Raw genomic sequence first — 14,959 nt, forward strand, 5'->3', positions numbered from 1 at the left:
ACAAAGAACCTTTTATTCCTTGAAGCATTTGAGAATAAATTGTGGGCACGATGTCCCATCACCACGACCCCCAAATACTTTAGTGTGTCTTTCTTAGGAACAATGTCATTCTCCTACAAAACCACAATACAGCCCCCCCAAATGAGAAAATTAATGTTGTCTCACAACTGTGATCTAATCCTCAGACTCCATTCAAATTTTGCCAATTGTCCCAATAATGTCCTTTCTAGCAAAATGACCCAGTCCGGGATCATATGTTGCATTTAGTTGTGCTGTCTCTTTAGACTCCTTTAATTTGGAACAGTTCTCAGTCTTGCCTCTACTTTCATGATCTTGACATTTTAGAAGACCCTAGTCAAGGAAGTTTGTAGAATGTCCCTCAGCATGGGTTTGTCTGTTGTTTCCTTGTGATTAGATTCATTTTATGCATCTTTGGTAGGGATCTCACAGAAGTCTGTGTTCTCCTAATTGCATCCTATCAGGTGCAATTTCAATTGGTCCCGTTACTAGTGATGTTTTTTTTTTTTTTTTTTTTTTGCAGTACGCGGGCCTCTCACCGCTGTGGCCTCTCCCGTTGTGGAGCACAGGCTCCGGACGCGCAGGCTCAGCGGCCATGGCTCACGGGCCCAGCCGCTCCGCGGCATGTGGGATCTTCCCGAACCGGGGCACGAACCCGTGTCCCCTGCATCGGCAGGCGGACTCTCAACCACTACACCACCAGGGAAGCCCTAGTGATGTTAATTTTGATATCTTGATTAAGGTGGTATCTTCCAGGCTTCTTCTATAAAGTTACTTTTTTCGTTTGTAGTGAATAACTATTTTGTGGAGAGGTACTTTGAGACTATGTAAATATCTTATTCCTCATCAGATCTTCAATGTATTTTGCTTATTATTTACAGCAGGATGGACTCATGGATCCTTATTTTATTCAGTAGGTTATAATCCACTACTATATTTATTTTGATCAAATTGTCTGTGAGTTGGGGTGCCCCTTCAAGCTGACTTCTTTGTCTTTCTGACATGTCCCCCCAAAGATGGAGTTACTAATAAATGGTACTGAAATAACTAGATAGCCATAAAGCAAAAGATAAAATTGAATCCATGTCTCACAATATATACCAGGATACATTCCAAACAGATCAGGAATTTAAATGTGAAAGATTAAACTATACAAGTGCTCAGAGAAATCCTTTATAAACTAGGAGTAGGTAAAAATTTCCTAACAATGACTCGAATGCAGAAATATTAAGCGAAAAGATGGGAAAATGTGATCAACCTTGCCCCCGTGGTGTTCGCATGACGTCTAAGACCCTTTACCTGGCTTCATGGCATCCCTTGAGCTGACCTTGGTCCCCATGCTTTTAACAGCCCTCCCCATAATTCCCCATGCATATCCTTTTGGCAAGCCTCCTCACCACCACCCAGGCTCATTCCAGCCCCTGCGTCTTTGCTTTTTACCCATTCCCTGTCTTTACCAACCCATCACCAGACTGCTCTGTCTTCCCTCTGCCTACCCAAGCCCCTTGCCTCTCCTGTAATGTCTAGGTCAGTCTCTCTGCTCACATTAACCTTCCGGGGTCCTCAGGCCCCCTTCATCTCCACCTACACTGAATCCGTAAAACACCAATTTTTAATTTTGTTTTTTGGCTGCTTGGCTGATCTTAGTTCCCCGACCAGGGATTGAACCCGCGGCCACAGCAGTGAAAGCGTGGAGTCCTAACCACTGGACCGCCAGGGAATTCCCGATCACTCGGTTTAAACTCTGTTGATTGCAATATGTCTACCTTGAGGACAGGAAACATGCTATCGCATCCTCAAAGCTCCTGATATAGCCAGGCTGGCAGGCACACAGTAACCATTGCACACATGTGGTCACTTTATTTCCATGAGGACTAAATAGTTCACTTATTCATGTATGGATTGAATGCCCATCACAGGGCAGATGCGCTGTTAAGTGTTAAAGACAGCAATGATGTAGAGACCCAGGCCCTACCCTTAGAGAGCTTTCAGTCTAGTTTTCAGCAGTTTGCTAAGTCCATCTGTTTAACAGTTTTTTTGTTGTTTTTTTTTTTCTTTGCGGTACGCGGGCCTCTCACTGTTGTGGCCTCTCCCGTTGCAGAGCACAGGCTCCGGACGCACAGGCTCAGCGGCCATGGCTCACGGGCCTAGCCGCTCCGCGGCATGTGGGATCTTCCCGGACCGGAGCACAAACCCGTGTCCCCTGCATCGGCAGCGGACTCTCAACCACTGCGCCACCAGGGAAGCCCTGTTTAACAGTTTTATCTGCACCCAAAACTAATTGGAAAATCCAAACGGTTGCCTGCCTTTCTTGAGCCTTGCTTTCCTATACTTTATATAAGTCAGCATCATGCTTCTTACATTATCACTTTCACTTTTTCCTGCTCCATCCAAGGCATATATAGGTTGCACTTCCTATACAGGGGTAGGAAAACTGTTAAATATACTTTCTGTCTTTGCATTTCCCAAGAGAACAGTGGCACTCTTGTCTTCAGACAATTGGCACTACGCTGCCCTTCATTCCTTCAAATTCCCTTGGTTCCCATGTGCTACATGTCCCCCCAAAAGTCACATGTTGAAGCCCTTTCTTCGGTGTGATGATATATAGAGGTAGGGCCTTTGGGAGGTGATTAGGTTTAGATGAGTTCCCTCGGGCCCTAATGATAGGATTCGTGCCCTTATTAGAAAGAGACACCAAAGCCCTCTAGCTCTCTCTCTCTCCTTTTCTCTCTCTCTCTCTCTTCTGCTCTCTCTCCCTCTGCCATGTGAAGATACAGTGAGAAGGTGGCCACGTACAAGCCAGGAAGCCTCACCACACCCTGACCATGTCGGCACGCTGATCTCAGATTTCCAAGTCTCCCAAACTGAGAAATAAATTGCTGTTGTTTGAAGCCACCCAGTGTGTGATACTTTGTAATGGCAGATTAATGCACAGTATCAGGATTTTTTTCTCCTCTTATCTTAGCCCTCTTCAGGTACCTTTTTCTGAGTCACTTTGCTGAAACCTCATGTATTGGGTTGGCCAAAAAGTTCGTTCCGTTTTAAGTAAAAATAAGACATTTTTCATTTTCACCAAGAAGTGTATTGAACAAGGTATTCACTAACCGAACGAACTTTTTGGCCAACCCAATACCTTCTGTGTTACCACCGCTTGATTTTTTTTTTTTTCCCTCTCTGTCCCCTGTCATGTGGTTTCCCCAATTTCCTGAGCCTAGCTAGCTGCTTTGGTGAAGCCTCTCATCCTACTGGAAACGGTGTATTTTCTCTCTCAGTAAATCAAATGACCCATTAGCTCTTTCTTGACATACCTTACACCCATAAAAATCTTGCAGTAGAAATGTCTTCAAATTTTACTGTGATTTCTCTAATAGATAGTCTTGACTTTAGGTAGTGTTTCGGAGGTGTTTGTTTTAAACTGGAAAATGCTAGCTAAAGCATTTGTACAACAAAGGCAACAAAGCTCAACTAAGTCTTTTACACATTTTTCTGAAAGAAGCTATGTGACAAAGGCCATGGTCTCACTTTGGTTCTTTGTGTATCACTTGGAAGAAGCTCTCTATCCCAAAGCTGTAAACCACAGTCTGATATTCTGTATACTATAATCACTTACTCACAGACATCTGGCCATGTGCAGTGTAATTATTATTATGCTAAGGATCCCAAGAGTCTCTGAAATCCTGGAATGTTTTCTAAATTGTCCAATAAAAACAGATTAAATTGTGCTCACTAGAAAAGAAACTTGAAAGGCTCAACCAAATGCAATGTGTAGACTTGTTTGGATCTTTTTTTTTTTTTGCGGTACACGGGCCTCTCACTGTTGTGGCCTCTCCCGTTGCGGAGCACAGGCTCCGGACGCGCAGGCTCAGCGGCCATGGCTCACGGGCCCAGCCGCTCCCCGGCATGTGGGATCTTCCCGGACCGGGGCACGAACCCGTGTCCCCTGCATCAGCAGGTGGACTCTCAACCACTGAGCCACCAGGGAAGCCCTTTTATTTTTTTCTTTGTTTGTATCTTGAGGACAGATGGAGAAATTTGACTATGGATTGGCTACTAGATGATATTAAGCAATTATTGTTCATTTTGACATATGTGATAAGGGCATGGTGGCTATATGAAAATATCCTCAACAGTTAGAGATGCATACTAAATATTTGAGTGTAAAACAACGTAGTGTTTGAGATTTGCTTTAAAATACACTAAGAGGACATAGTGATTGCTGTAAATAAAGCAAGACTAGCAGAATGGTGATAGATATTGAAGCTGGGTGATAAGTGATAGGTGCATGAGGAATACATTATTTTGTTATTTTTTAAATTGAAGTACAGTTGATTTACAATGTTTCAGTCATACTACAAAGTGATTCAGTTATATATATATATATATATATATATATATATATATAATATATATACACACACACATATATTCTTTTTCAGATTCTTTTCCCATATAGGTTATTACAAAATATTGAGTAGAGTTCACTGTGCTCTACAGTAGGTCCTTGTTGTTTATCTATTTTATATACAGTAGTGTGTATACGTTACTCCCAAATTCCTAGTTTCCCTCCCCCCCACCTTTCCCCTTGGGTAACTATAAGTTTGTTTTCGAAGTCTGTGACTCTATTTCTGTTTTGTAAATAAGTTCATTTGTATCATTTTTTTTAGATTCCACATATAAGTGATATCATATGATATTCGCCTTTCTCTGACTTACTTCACTTATATACTATTCTTTCTACTTGTGTATATTTATGAAATTTTTCAGAATAAGATATTTTTAAAAATCTGTTTACTGTAATTTTATTAAGCATATTTGATTACGTTCAAAAGATTTGAAAACTGGTAATTGGCTGATAAATTTGTGTTAATCTGAAAAATACTGTCCAATTATGTTGGATAATAGAGGATTTACTGTATTCCAGAGAACATAAAGTTTCCCCATCTTCCTTACTTCCTACTCTAGTAAATTATTCAGTTTCTTGGTTCTCTACCTGGAATAACCTAGAACAAATTCAAATAAACTTTCCATCTCCTCAAGACAGATGAAAAGTTAATACCTTCCCATCTTAAGAGGAATGATGATGTGGGCCACAGAGCTAGAAAAGACCTTTGGAGCTATTTGGTCTACATCTCCAGTCACGTCCCTACAGCAGTCCACCTAAAGCCTCGGGACCAAGGAGCAATGTCAGTGTCAGGCAGGCCCTACTAGTGAGACAATGGGACAGACAGAAGGCTCTAAATAGGAACAGGAAGTAATTTCATCTCTGATACTCCTTCCTCCTGCAAAAAACAGCACCCTTTTATACAGCCAAGATTAAAACTCAGGACTCCTGGCAATGAAAAACAAGGATGAAAAAGCTCACGTGTCGTGACGTTGTCATGGCATTTTGTGTGACAGTAGTTCCTGTTTATATAATACTTGGACTATATGTGTGTGACATTTACTGACCAATTCCACATAGCAGTGCATTTTCAGGCTCCAAAAAGCAATACTTGTAATTGAGGTTGCAAATAGAAACTCTGACCTGCTGGGCTCAAAATGGATGCTATTTGGCAATGGCTGTTTATGCTTTCTGGACATTTAAGTCAAGTCATTTCATCACTGTTGAGATTTCAGGAGTAGCTCTGGGTATTTTCAGTTACAATGTTGACCACAGAAATAGCATAGTGTTCACTGATAGCAAAGTGCTAGATGAAAAAAAAAATACTATTTGTGGTTAAATTTCCGTGATTAATTATCCAAATAATTGAGACTGAAACAAGTTGTTTCCCTGCATTATCAGTATACATGCCCTATGTGAAACTCATCTTGGAATGGATGGGACTAAAAGACAGACTGTCATCCACCCTATCTTCCTGGAGGGAAGAAAAAAATCCCTAGGGCATGGGTTCTCTTCTCTCCTAATTTGATATTTTAGAAGTTACATCCTAAACTCCACCTTTTCCTGGAAGCCTGCTCCTGCTTCAGATCACAACTGATTTAGCTATGATGTCACTATCAACCAGACAAATTACTCACTGTTCCTACCTTTGGAGGACGAATATTTTAACTTTCTGTGTTCCTCAATGGAAAGAGATAGCTGCTTATTTGAGTGCTTGTTTGAGTCCTGACTGCACATCCAGGCCTCTCTCATATGTCCTTGGAGATGTAGGAAAAACACTAGAGAACGCTTGCTCTAAACAAGATTGCCAGATTTGGCAAATAAAAATACAGGATGCCCGGGTACATTTGGATAGTCTTTTTTTTTTTTTTAACATCTTTATTGGGGTATAATTGCTTTACAATGGTGTGTTAGTTTCTGCTTTATAACAAAGTGAATCAGTTATACATATACATATGTTCCCATATCTCTTCCCTCTTGCGTCTCCCTCCCTCCCACCCTCCCTATCCCACCCCTCCAGGCTGTCACAAAGCACCAAGCCAATATCCCTGTGCCATGAGGCTGCTTCCAACTAGCTATCTACCTTACTACGTTTGTTAGTGTGTATATGTCCATGACTCTCTCTCGCCCTGTCACAGCTCACCCTTCCCCCTCCCCATAACCTCAAGTCCGTTCTCTAGGAGGTCTGCGTCTTTATTCCTGCCTTACCCCTAGGTTCTTCATGACATTTTTTTTTCTTAAATTCCATATATATGTGTTAGCATACGGTATTTGTCTTTTTCTTTCTGACTTACTTCACTCTGTATGACAGACTCTAGGTCTATCCACCTCATTACAAATAGCTCAATTTCGTTTCTTTTTATGGCTGAGTAATATTCCATTGTATATATGTGCCACATCTTCTTTATTGGATAGTCTTTTTTTAAAATTTATTTTATTGAATGAAGTACAGTTGATTTACAATGTTGTGTTAATTTCTGCTGAACAGCAAAGTGATTCAGTTATACATGTATATACATTTTTTTCATATTCTTCTCCAATATGGTTTATCACAGGATATTGAACATAGCTCCCTGTGCTATACAGTAGGACTTTGTTGTTTGAATAATCTTTTAAAATGTAAATGTGTTGCATACAACATTTGCAACACACTCATACTGAAAACATTAGATGTTGTTTATCTGAAATTCAAATTTAACTGGATGGCCTATACTTTATCTGGCAACCCTAGCCTGAAAAGATATTTTGTTCTGGTTCAGGAGGAGAAATCAACGCCAACAAAGTCAATTTGAGAGTAATAAGTAGCAGGATATAATTAAGTATTAAATTGGGGGGTGCAGGGAAAGGGAAGTATAAATAGAGGTCAGAATTCTTCCAACAATGAGCTACTCAAGGAACTCTGTCTTTGGGGGGTTTTCCAATGTCCCTAGCCCTTAGCATAGTGGTAGTGGTGTTTAGTAGATTCTCAATGCGTGTAATGAATGAACAAATAAATGAATGCATCCATGAGTGTGAGGGGTCTTGAGGTAGGTCTTGAAGGAAGACCAAGATCTATAGGAAAAGAGTAGCAGAGAGAGAGAATGGACCATCTCAGCAGGAGACTGATCGGGAGGAGCTGTTGAAAAGAAAAGTTTTCATAGCAGTGGTTCTCAATCCTTTTTTGACTGAGAATGACTTCGGCAGAGAAAAAGATTCCATAGCTGTTGTTGCTACTCATTGCACTTTCCAGTAGAAAAAGAACTAGTACCACAAAATTCAGTAAAAGTCTATGGAATTGCATGTGATCAGAAACACTGATGCAATGTAAAAATTTACATTTTTAGGTCTGTTTACAGCTCTCCAGGGGAACCCTTGTCACCCATTAGTGTTTTAAGGATTGTATTTTGGGAAATATCCAACCAGAATATAGGTGTTAAGTTTCTTGAGCTGGAACACTGAAAAGTGAGAGACTATTTTTCTTGATGAGTCTGGCTAATGGTTTATCTATTTTGTTTATCTTCTCAAAGAACCAGCTTTTAGTTTTATTGATCTTTGCTATTGTTTCCTTCATTTCTTTTGCATTTATTTCTGATATGATCTTTATGATTTCTTTCCTTCTGTTAACTTTGGGTTATTTTTTTGTTCTTCTTTCCCTAATTGCTTTAGGTATAAAGTTAGGATGTTTATTTGAGATGTTTCTTGTTTCTTGAGGTAGGATTGTATTGCTATAAACTTCCCTCTTAGAACTGCTTTTGCTGCATCCCATAGGTTTTGGGTCATCCTGTTTTCATTGTCATTTGTTTCTAGGTATTTTTTGATTTCCTCTTTGATTTCTTCAGTGATCTCTTGGTTATTAAGTAGTGTATTGTTTAGCCTCCATGTGTTTGTATTTTTTACAATTTTTTCCTGTAATTGATATCTAGTCTCACAGCATTGTGGTCAGAAAAGATACGATTTCAATTTTCTTAAATTTACCAAGGGTTGCTTTTTGACCCAGGATATGATCTATCCTGGAGAATGTTCCATGAACACTTGAGAAGAAAGTGTGTTCTGTTGTTTTTGGATGCAATGTCCTATAAATATCAATTAAGTCCATCTTATTTAATGTATCATTTAAAGCTTGTGTTTCCTTATTTATTTTCATTTTGGATGATCTGTCCATTGGTGAAAGTGGGGTGTTAAAGTCCCCTACTATGATTGTGTTACTGTTGATTTCTCCCTTTATGGCTGTTAGCATTTGCCTTATGTATTGAGGTGCTCCTATGTTGGATGCATACATATTCACAATTGTTATATCTTCTTCTTGGATTGATCCCTTGATCATTATGTAGTATCCTTCTTTGCCTCTTGTAATAGTCTTTATTTTATAGTCTATTTTGTCTGATATGAGAATTGCTACTCCAGCTTTCTTTTGATTTCCACTTGCATGGAATATCTTTTTCCATCCCCTCACTTTCAGTCTGTATGTGTCCCTAGGTCCGAAGTGGGTCTCCTGGAGACAGCATATATACGGGTCTTGTTTTTGGATCCATTCAGCCAGTCTATGTCTTTTGGTTGGTGCATTTAATCCATTTACATTTAAGCTAATTATCGATATGTATGTTCCTATTACCATTTTCTTAATTGTTTTGGGTTTGTTATTGTAGGTGTTTTCTTTCTCTTGTGTTTCCTGCCTAGAGAAGTTCCCTTAGCATTTGTTGTAAAGCTGGTTTGATGGTGCTGAATTCTCTTAGCTTTTGCTTCTCTGTAAAGGTTTTAATTTCTCTGTCAAATCTGAATGAGATCCTTGCTGGGTAGCGTAATCTTGGTTGTAGGTTTTTCCCTTTCATCACTTTAAATATGTCCTGCCACTCCCTTCTGGCTTGCAGAGTTTCTGCTGAAAGATCAACTGTTAACCTTATGGGGATTCCCTTGTATGTTATTTTTCCCTTGCTGCTTTTAATTTTTTTTTTGTATTTAATTTTTGATAGTTTGATTAATACGTGTCTTGGTGTGTTTCTCCTTGGATTTATCCTGTATGGGACTCTCTGCCCTTCACGGACTTGATTAACTATTTCCTTTCCCATATTAGGGAAGTTTTCAACTATAATCTCTTCAAATATTTTCTCAGTCCCTCTCTTCTTCTGGGACCCCTATAATTCCAATGTTGGTGCATTTAATGTTGTCTCAGAGGTCTCTGAGACTGTCCTCAATTCTTTTCATTCTTTTATCTTTATTCTGCTCTGCAGTAGTTATTTCCACTATTTTACCTTCCAGGTCACTTATCCATTCTTCTGCCTCAGTTATTCTGCTATTGATTCCTGCTAGAGAATTTTAAATTTCATTTATTGTGTTTGTTCATCATTGTTTGTTTGCTCTTTAGTTCTTCTAGGTCCTTGTTAAACATTTCTTGTATTTTCTCCATTCTATTTCCAAGATTTTGGATCATCTTTTACTACCATTGCTCTAAATTCTTTTTCAGGTAGACTGCCTATTTCCTCATAAAGAAGATGTGGCACATATATGCAGTGGAATATTACTCAGCCATAAAAAGAAACGAAATTGAGTTATTTGTAGTGAGGTGGATGGACCTAGAGTCTGTCATACAGAGTGAAGTAAGTCAGAAAGAGAAAAAAAATACTGTATGCTAACACATATATATGGAATCAAAAAAAAAAGTGTTCTGAAGAACCTAGGGGCAGGACGGGAATAAAGACTCAGATGTAGAGAATGGACTTGAGGACACGGGGAGGGGGAAGGGTAAGCTGGGACGAAGTGAGAGAGTGGCATGGACTTATATATACTACCAAATGTAAAATAGATAGCTAGTGGGAAGCAGCCACATAGCACAGGGAGATCAGCTTGGTGTTTTGTGACCACCTAGAGGGGTGGGATAGGGAAGGTGAGAGGGAGACGCAAGAGGGAGGAGATATGGGGATATATGTATACGTATAGCTGATTCATTTTGTTATAAAGCAGAAACTAACACACCATTGTAAAGCAATTATACTCCAATAAAGATGTTTAAAAAAAAAGTGAGAGACTAAATCTTAGATCACTAACATTTTGTTATAACATTTTGTTATGTTAATAGAACAGCATATTCTCTGGCCTGGCAAGACTTCAAATGCATTTTAAAAAGTCTTGCTAACACATATATATGGAATTTAAGAAAAAAAAATGTCATGAAGAACCTAGGGGTAAGACAGGAGTAAAGACACAGACCTACCAGAGAACGGACTTGAGGATATGGGGAGGGGGAAGGGTGAGCTGTGACAGGGCGAGAGAGAGTCATGGACATATACACACTAACAAACGTAAGGTAGATAGCTAGTGGGAAGCAGCCGCATGGCACAGGGATATCGGCTCGGTGCTTTGTGACCGCCTGGAGGGGTGGGATAGGGAGGGTGGGAGGGAGGGAGACGCAAGAGGGAAGACATATGGGAACATATGTATATGTATAACTGATTCACTTTGTTATAAAGCAGAAACTAACACACCATTGTAAAGCAATTATACCCCAATAAAGATGTTAAAAAAAAATAAACAACAACAACAAAAAAAAAGTCTTTAAAAATCACCTGAGGGAATTCCCTAGTGGTCCAGTGGTTAAGAATCCGCCTTCCAATGCAGGGGATGTGGGATCAATCCCTGGTAGGGGAACTAAGATTCCACATGCTGTGGGGCAACTAAGCCTGCATGCCGCAATGAAAGATCCGGCATGCCACAACTAAGACCCAACACAGCCAAAAATAAATAAATAAATAGATAGATAGATAGATAGATAGATAAATAAATAATTTTTAAAAATCATCTGAGACCAAGAAGGAACATGATTTAAATTCTGAAATTGCTTCAGGCTAGATCAGGGTTTCTCAACCTCTGCACAGCTGACACTTTGCACAGGAAGATTCTTTGTTATGGGGGCTGTCCTGAGCATTGTAGGATGCTTGGCAGCACTCCTGGTACCATGGTCAATTTTATGTGTCAACCTGACTGGCCACAGAGTGCCCAGATTAAACATTATTTCTGGGTGTGTCAATGAGAGCGTTTACAGATGAGATTAGCATGTGAATCTGTGGACTTAGTAAAGCAGATTGCCCTCTCCAGTGTAGGTGGGCATCACGCAATCCATTGAGGGCCTAACTAGAGCAAAAGGTGAAGGAAAGAAGAATTTGCCCCTCTTGTTTCCTGCCTGCCTGCTTGACTTGAAAGATCTCATCTGATCTCCAGCCCTCAGGCTGCAATTTAAATCACTCGTTCTTCTGGTTCTCAGGCTTTCTGATTTGGACTGAGTTATACCATTGGCTTTCCTGGATCGCCATCTTGCAAATGGCAGATCATGGGACTTCTCAGCCTTCACAGTTGGGTGAGCCAATAGTCCTCGTCATCTATATATGTACATCTCACTGGTTCTGTTTCTCTGGAGAACCCTAAATGATATACCAGGCTTCTACCCACTGGATACCAGTAGCATCACCACTGCTCTCCCTTCCTCTGCCATTTGTTTATGGCAAACAAAAATGTCTCCAGACATAGCAAAATGTCCCCTGGGGGGGAAAAACACCCCCTGTTGAGAACCATTGGTCTAGATGAAAGCACCCCGTACTGGTTGAATTAGATGTCTAAGAAGTCTCTAATGTAATTATTTTCCTATCCACCTGAGAAAAATAAGGGACAATTTGAGCAAATAAGGCATTTGAGAAGCTCATCTCTAAAACGAATAAAGGTGCTGCGAGACATGAATACTGGGTGATGAAAAGGCAAATGATGAACTACATCCATTAAGATCACACACATTCACTTCAAAGATCCTGTCTTCGCCAGACGCGGAGAAAATGGCGGCAGGGGTCGAAGCGGCAGCCGAGGTGGCGGCGACGGAGCCCAAAATGGAGGAGGAGAGCGGCGCGCCAGGCGTGCCGAGTGGCAACGGAGCTCCGGGCCCGAAAGGTGAAGGAGAACGACCAGCTCAGAATGAGAAGAGGAAGGAGAAAAACATAAAAAGAGGAGGCAATCGCTTTGAGCCGTATGCCAATCCAACTAAAAGATACAGAGCCTTCATTACAAACATACCTTTTGATGTGAAATGGCAGTCACTTAAAGACCTGGTTAAAGAAAAAGTTGGTGAGGTAACATACGTGGAGCTCTTAATGGACGCTGAAGGAAAGTCAAGGGGATGTGCCGTTGTTGAATTCAAGATGGAAGAGAGCATGAAAAAAGCTGCTGAAGTTCTAAACAAGCATAGTCTGAGTGGAAGACCACTGAAAGTCAAAGAAGATCCTGATGGTGAACATGCCAGGAGAGCAATGCAAAAGGTGATGGCTACGACTGGTGGGATGGGTATGGGACCAGGTGGCCCAGGAATGATTAATATCCCACCCAGTATCCTAAATAATCCTAACATCCCAAATGAGATTATCCATGCATTACAGGCTGGAAGACTTGGAAGCACAGTATTTGTAGCAAATCTGGATTATAAAGTTGGCTGGAAGAAACTGAAGGAAGTTTTTAGTATGGCTGGTGTGGTGGTCCGAGCAGACATTCTTGAGGATAAAGATGGAAAAAGTCGTGGAATAGGCACTGTTACTTTTGAACAGTCCATTGAAGCTGTGCAAGCTATATCTATGTTTAATGGCCAACTGCTATTTGACAGACCAATGCACGTGAAAATGGATGAGAGGGCCTTACCAAAGGGAGATTTTTTCCCTCCTGAGCGTCCACAACAACTTCCCCATGGACTTGGTGGTATTGGCATGGGGTTAGGACCAGGAGGGCAGCCTATTGACGCCAATCATTTGAATAAAGGCATTGGAATGGGCAACATAGGACCCGCAGGAATGGGAATGGAAGGCATAGGATTTGGAATAAATAAAATGGGAGGCATGGAGGGACCCTTTGGTGGTGGTATGGAAAACATGGGTCGATTTGGATCTGGGATGAACATGGGCAGAATAAACGGTGGAGGTGGAGGCAGTGTCCCTGGAATTGAGAGGATGGGCCCCGGCATTGACCGCATTGGGGGTGCCGGCATGGAGCGCATGGGTGCAGGCCTGGGCCACGGCATGGATCGTGTGGGCTCTGAGATTGAGCGCATGGGCCTGGTCATGGACCGCATGGGCTCAGTCGAGCGCATGGGCTCCGGCATCGAGCGCATGGGCCCACTGGGCCTCGACCACATGGCCTCCAGCATCGAGCGCATGGGCCAGACCATGGAGCGCATCGGCTCTGGTGTGGAGCGCATGGGTGCCGGCATGGGCTTTGGCCTGGAGCGTATGGCCGCACCCATTGACCGTGTGGGCCAGACCATCGAGCGCATGGGCTCTGGCGTGGAGCGAATGGGCCCTGCCATCGAGCGCATGGGCCTGAGCATGGAGCGCATGGTGCCCGCAGGCATGGGGGCAGGCCTGGAGCGCATGGGCCCTGTGATGGATCGCATGGCCACCGGCCTGGAGCGCATGGGCGCCAACAACCTGGAGCGCATGGGCCTGGAGCGTATGGGCGCCAACAGTCTCAAGCGCATGGGCCTGGAGCGCATGGGCGCCAACAGCCTGGAACGCATGGGTCCCGCCATGGGCCCGGCCCTGGGCGCTGGCATTGAGCGCATGGGCCTGGCCATGGGTGGTGGTGGCGGTGCCAGCTTTGACCGTGCCATCGAGATGGAGCGTGGCAACTTTGGAGGAAGCTTCGCAGGTTCCTTTGGTGGAGCCGGAGGCCATGCTCCTGGGGTGGCCAGGAAGGCCTGCCAGATATTTGTGAGAAATCTCCCATTTGATTTTACATGGAAGATGCTAAAAGACAAGTTCAACGAATGTGGCCACGTGCTGTATGCCGACATCAAGATGGAGAATGGGAAGTCCAAGGGGTGCGGTGTGGTTAAGTTTGAGTCGCCAGAGGTGGCTGAGAGAGCCTGCCGGATGATGAATGGGATGAAGCTGAGTGGCCGAGAGATTGATGTTCGAATCGATAGAAATGCTTAAGCAGTTGCCTTTTTTAAACATCGATACCAGACCTCTGAATTTGTATTTTTTCTTGTTAACCATTTTAATTTGTTGGCTGGATGTATAAAGATGTTTAAAAAATTCAGTTGCTTTTTGGGGTAATTTGAATTACTTTTTTAATGACTGGGATTCCATTTGACTGTTTGCATTGAGATTGCAATGTGCGCAATTTTTTTTGTAGTTGTGGCATCTAGTTGACATCGAATATGACTTTGATAATAAATACCAGTTCCTGAAAAAAAAAAAAAAAAAAAAAAAAGATCCTGTCTTCAGTGGTCCTGTGTTGACCTCATCAGATTCGCTCATTAAAATAAGTGCATCTGAAAATGAAAGCCAGATTATTACTGGCTAATTGCAGAGATGATTACCTTTAATAAATGTTTCTTCATCTACAATTTGGGGGAGAAGAAAAATTGCCCATGATAAAGGAAAAGGAGAAAGATCCTTGAAAGTCTGGAGTCCCTCCCAAGAGGCAAATCTCTTCAGCTGATAAACACTGTTCTATCAGTTCAAAACCGCATGAAAATCTTGCACATTCAAAATTATTCTATCAAAAGAATACTGTTTGCCTCTGGCTATACTATCCTAGAGACTCTATTTCCTC

At 41.8% G+C, this 14,959-nt stretch overlaps 1 protein-coding gene across 1 annotated transcript; it reads left to right on the forward strand.

Moving 5' to 3' along the window:
• The first annotated feature begins 12,184 nt into the window (after positions 1-12,184).
• LOC101272226 (heterogeneous nuclear ribonucleoprotein M-like) lies at positions 12,185-14,515 on the forward strand. Its single transcript, XM_004283408.4, has 2 exons — positions 12,185-12,672; positions 12,790-14,515. The coding sequence occupies exons 1-2, from the start codon at positions 12,196-12,198 to the stop codon at positions 14,332-14,334; spliced, it is 2,022 nt and encodes a 673-aa protein (XP_004283456.1). The 5' UTR covers positions 12,185-12,195; the 3' UTR covers positions 14,335-14,515.
• The last annotated feature ends 444 nt before the right edge of the window (positions 14,516-14,959 follow it).

Source organism: Orcinus orca, chromosome X (assembly GCF_937001465.1).
Source record: "Orcinus orca chromosome X, mOrcOrc1.1, whole genome shotgun sequence".
Taxonomy (NCBI): Eukaryota; Metazoa; Chordata; class Mammalia; order Artiodactyla; family Delphinidae; genus Orcinus; species Orcinus orca.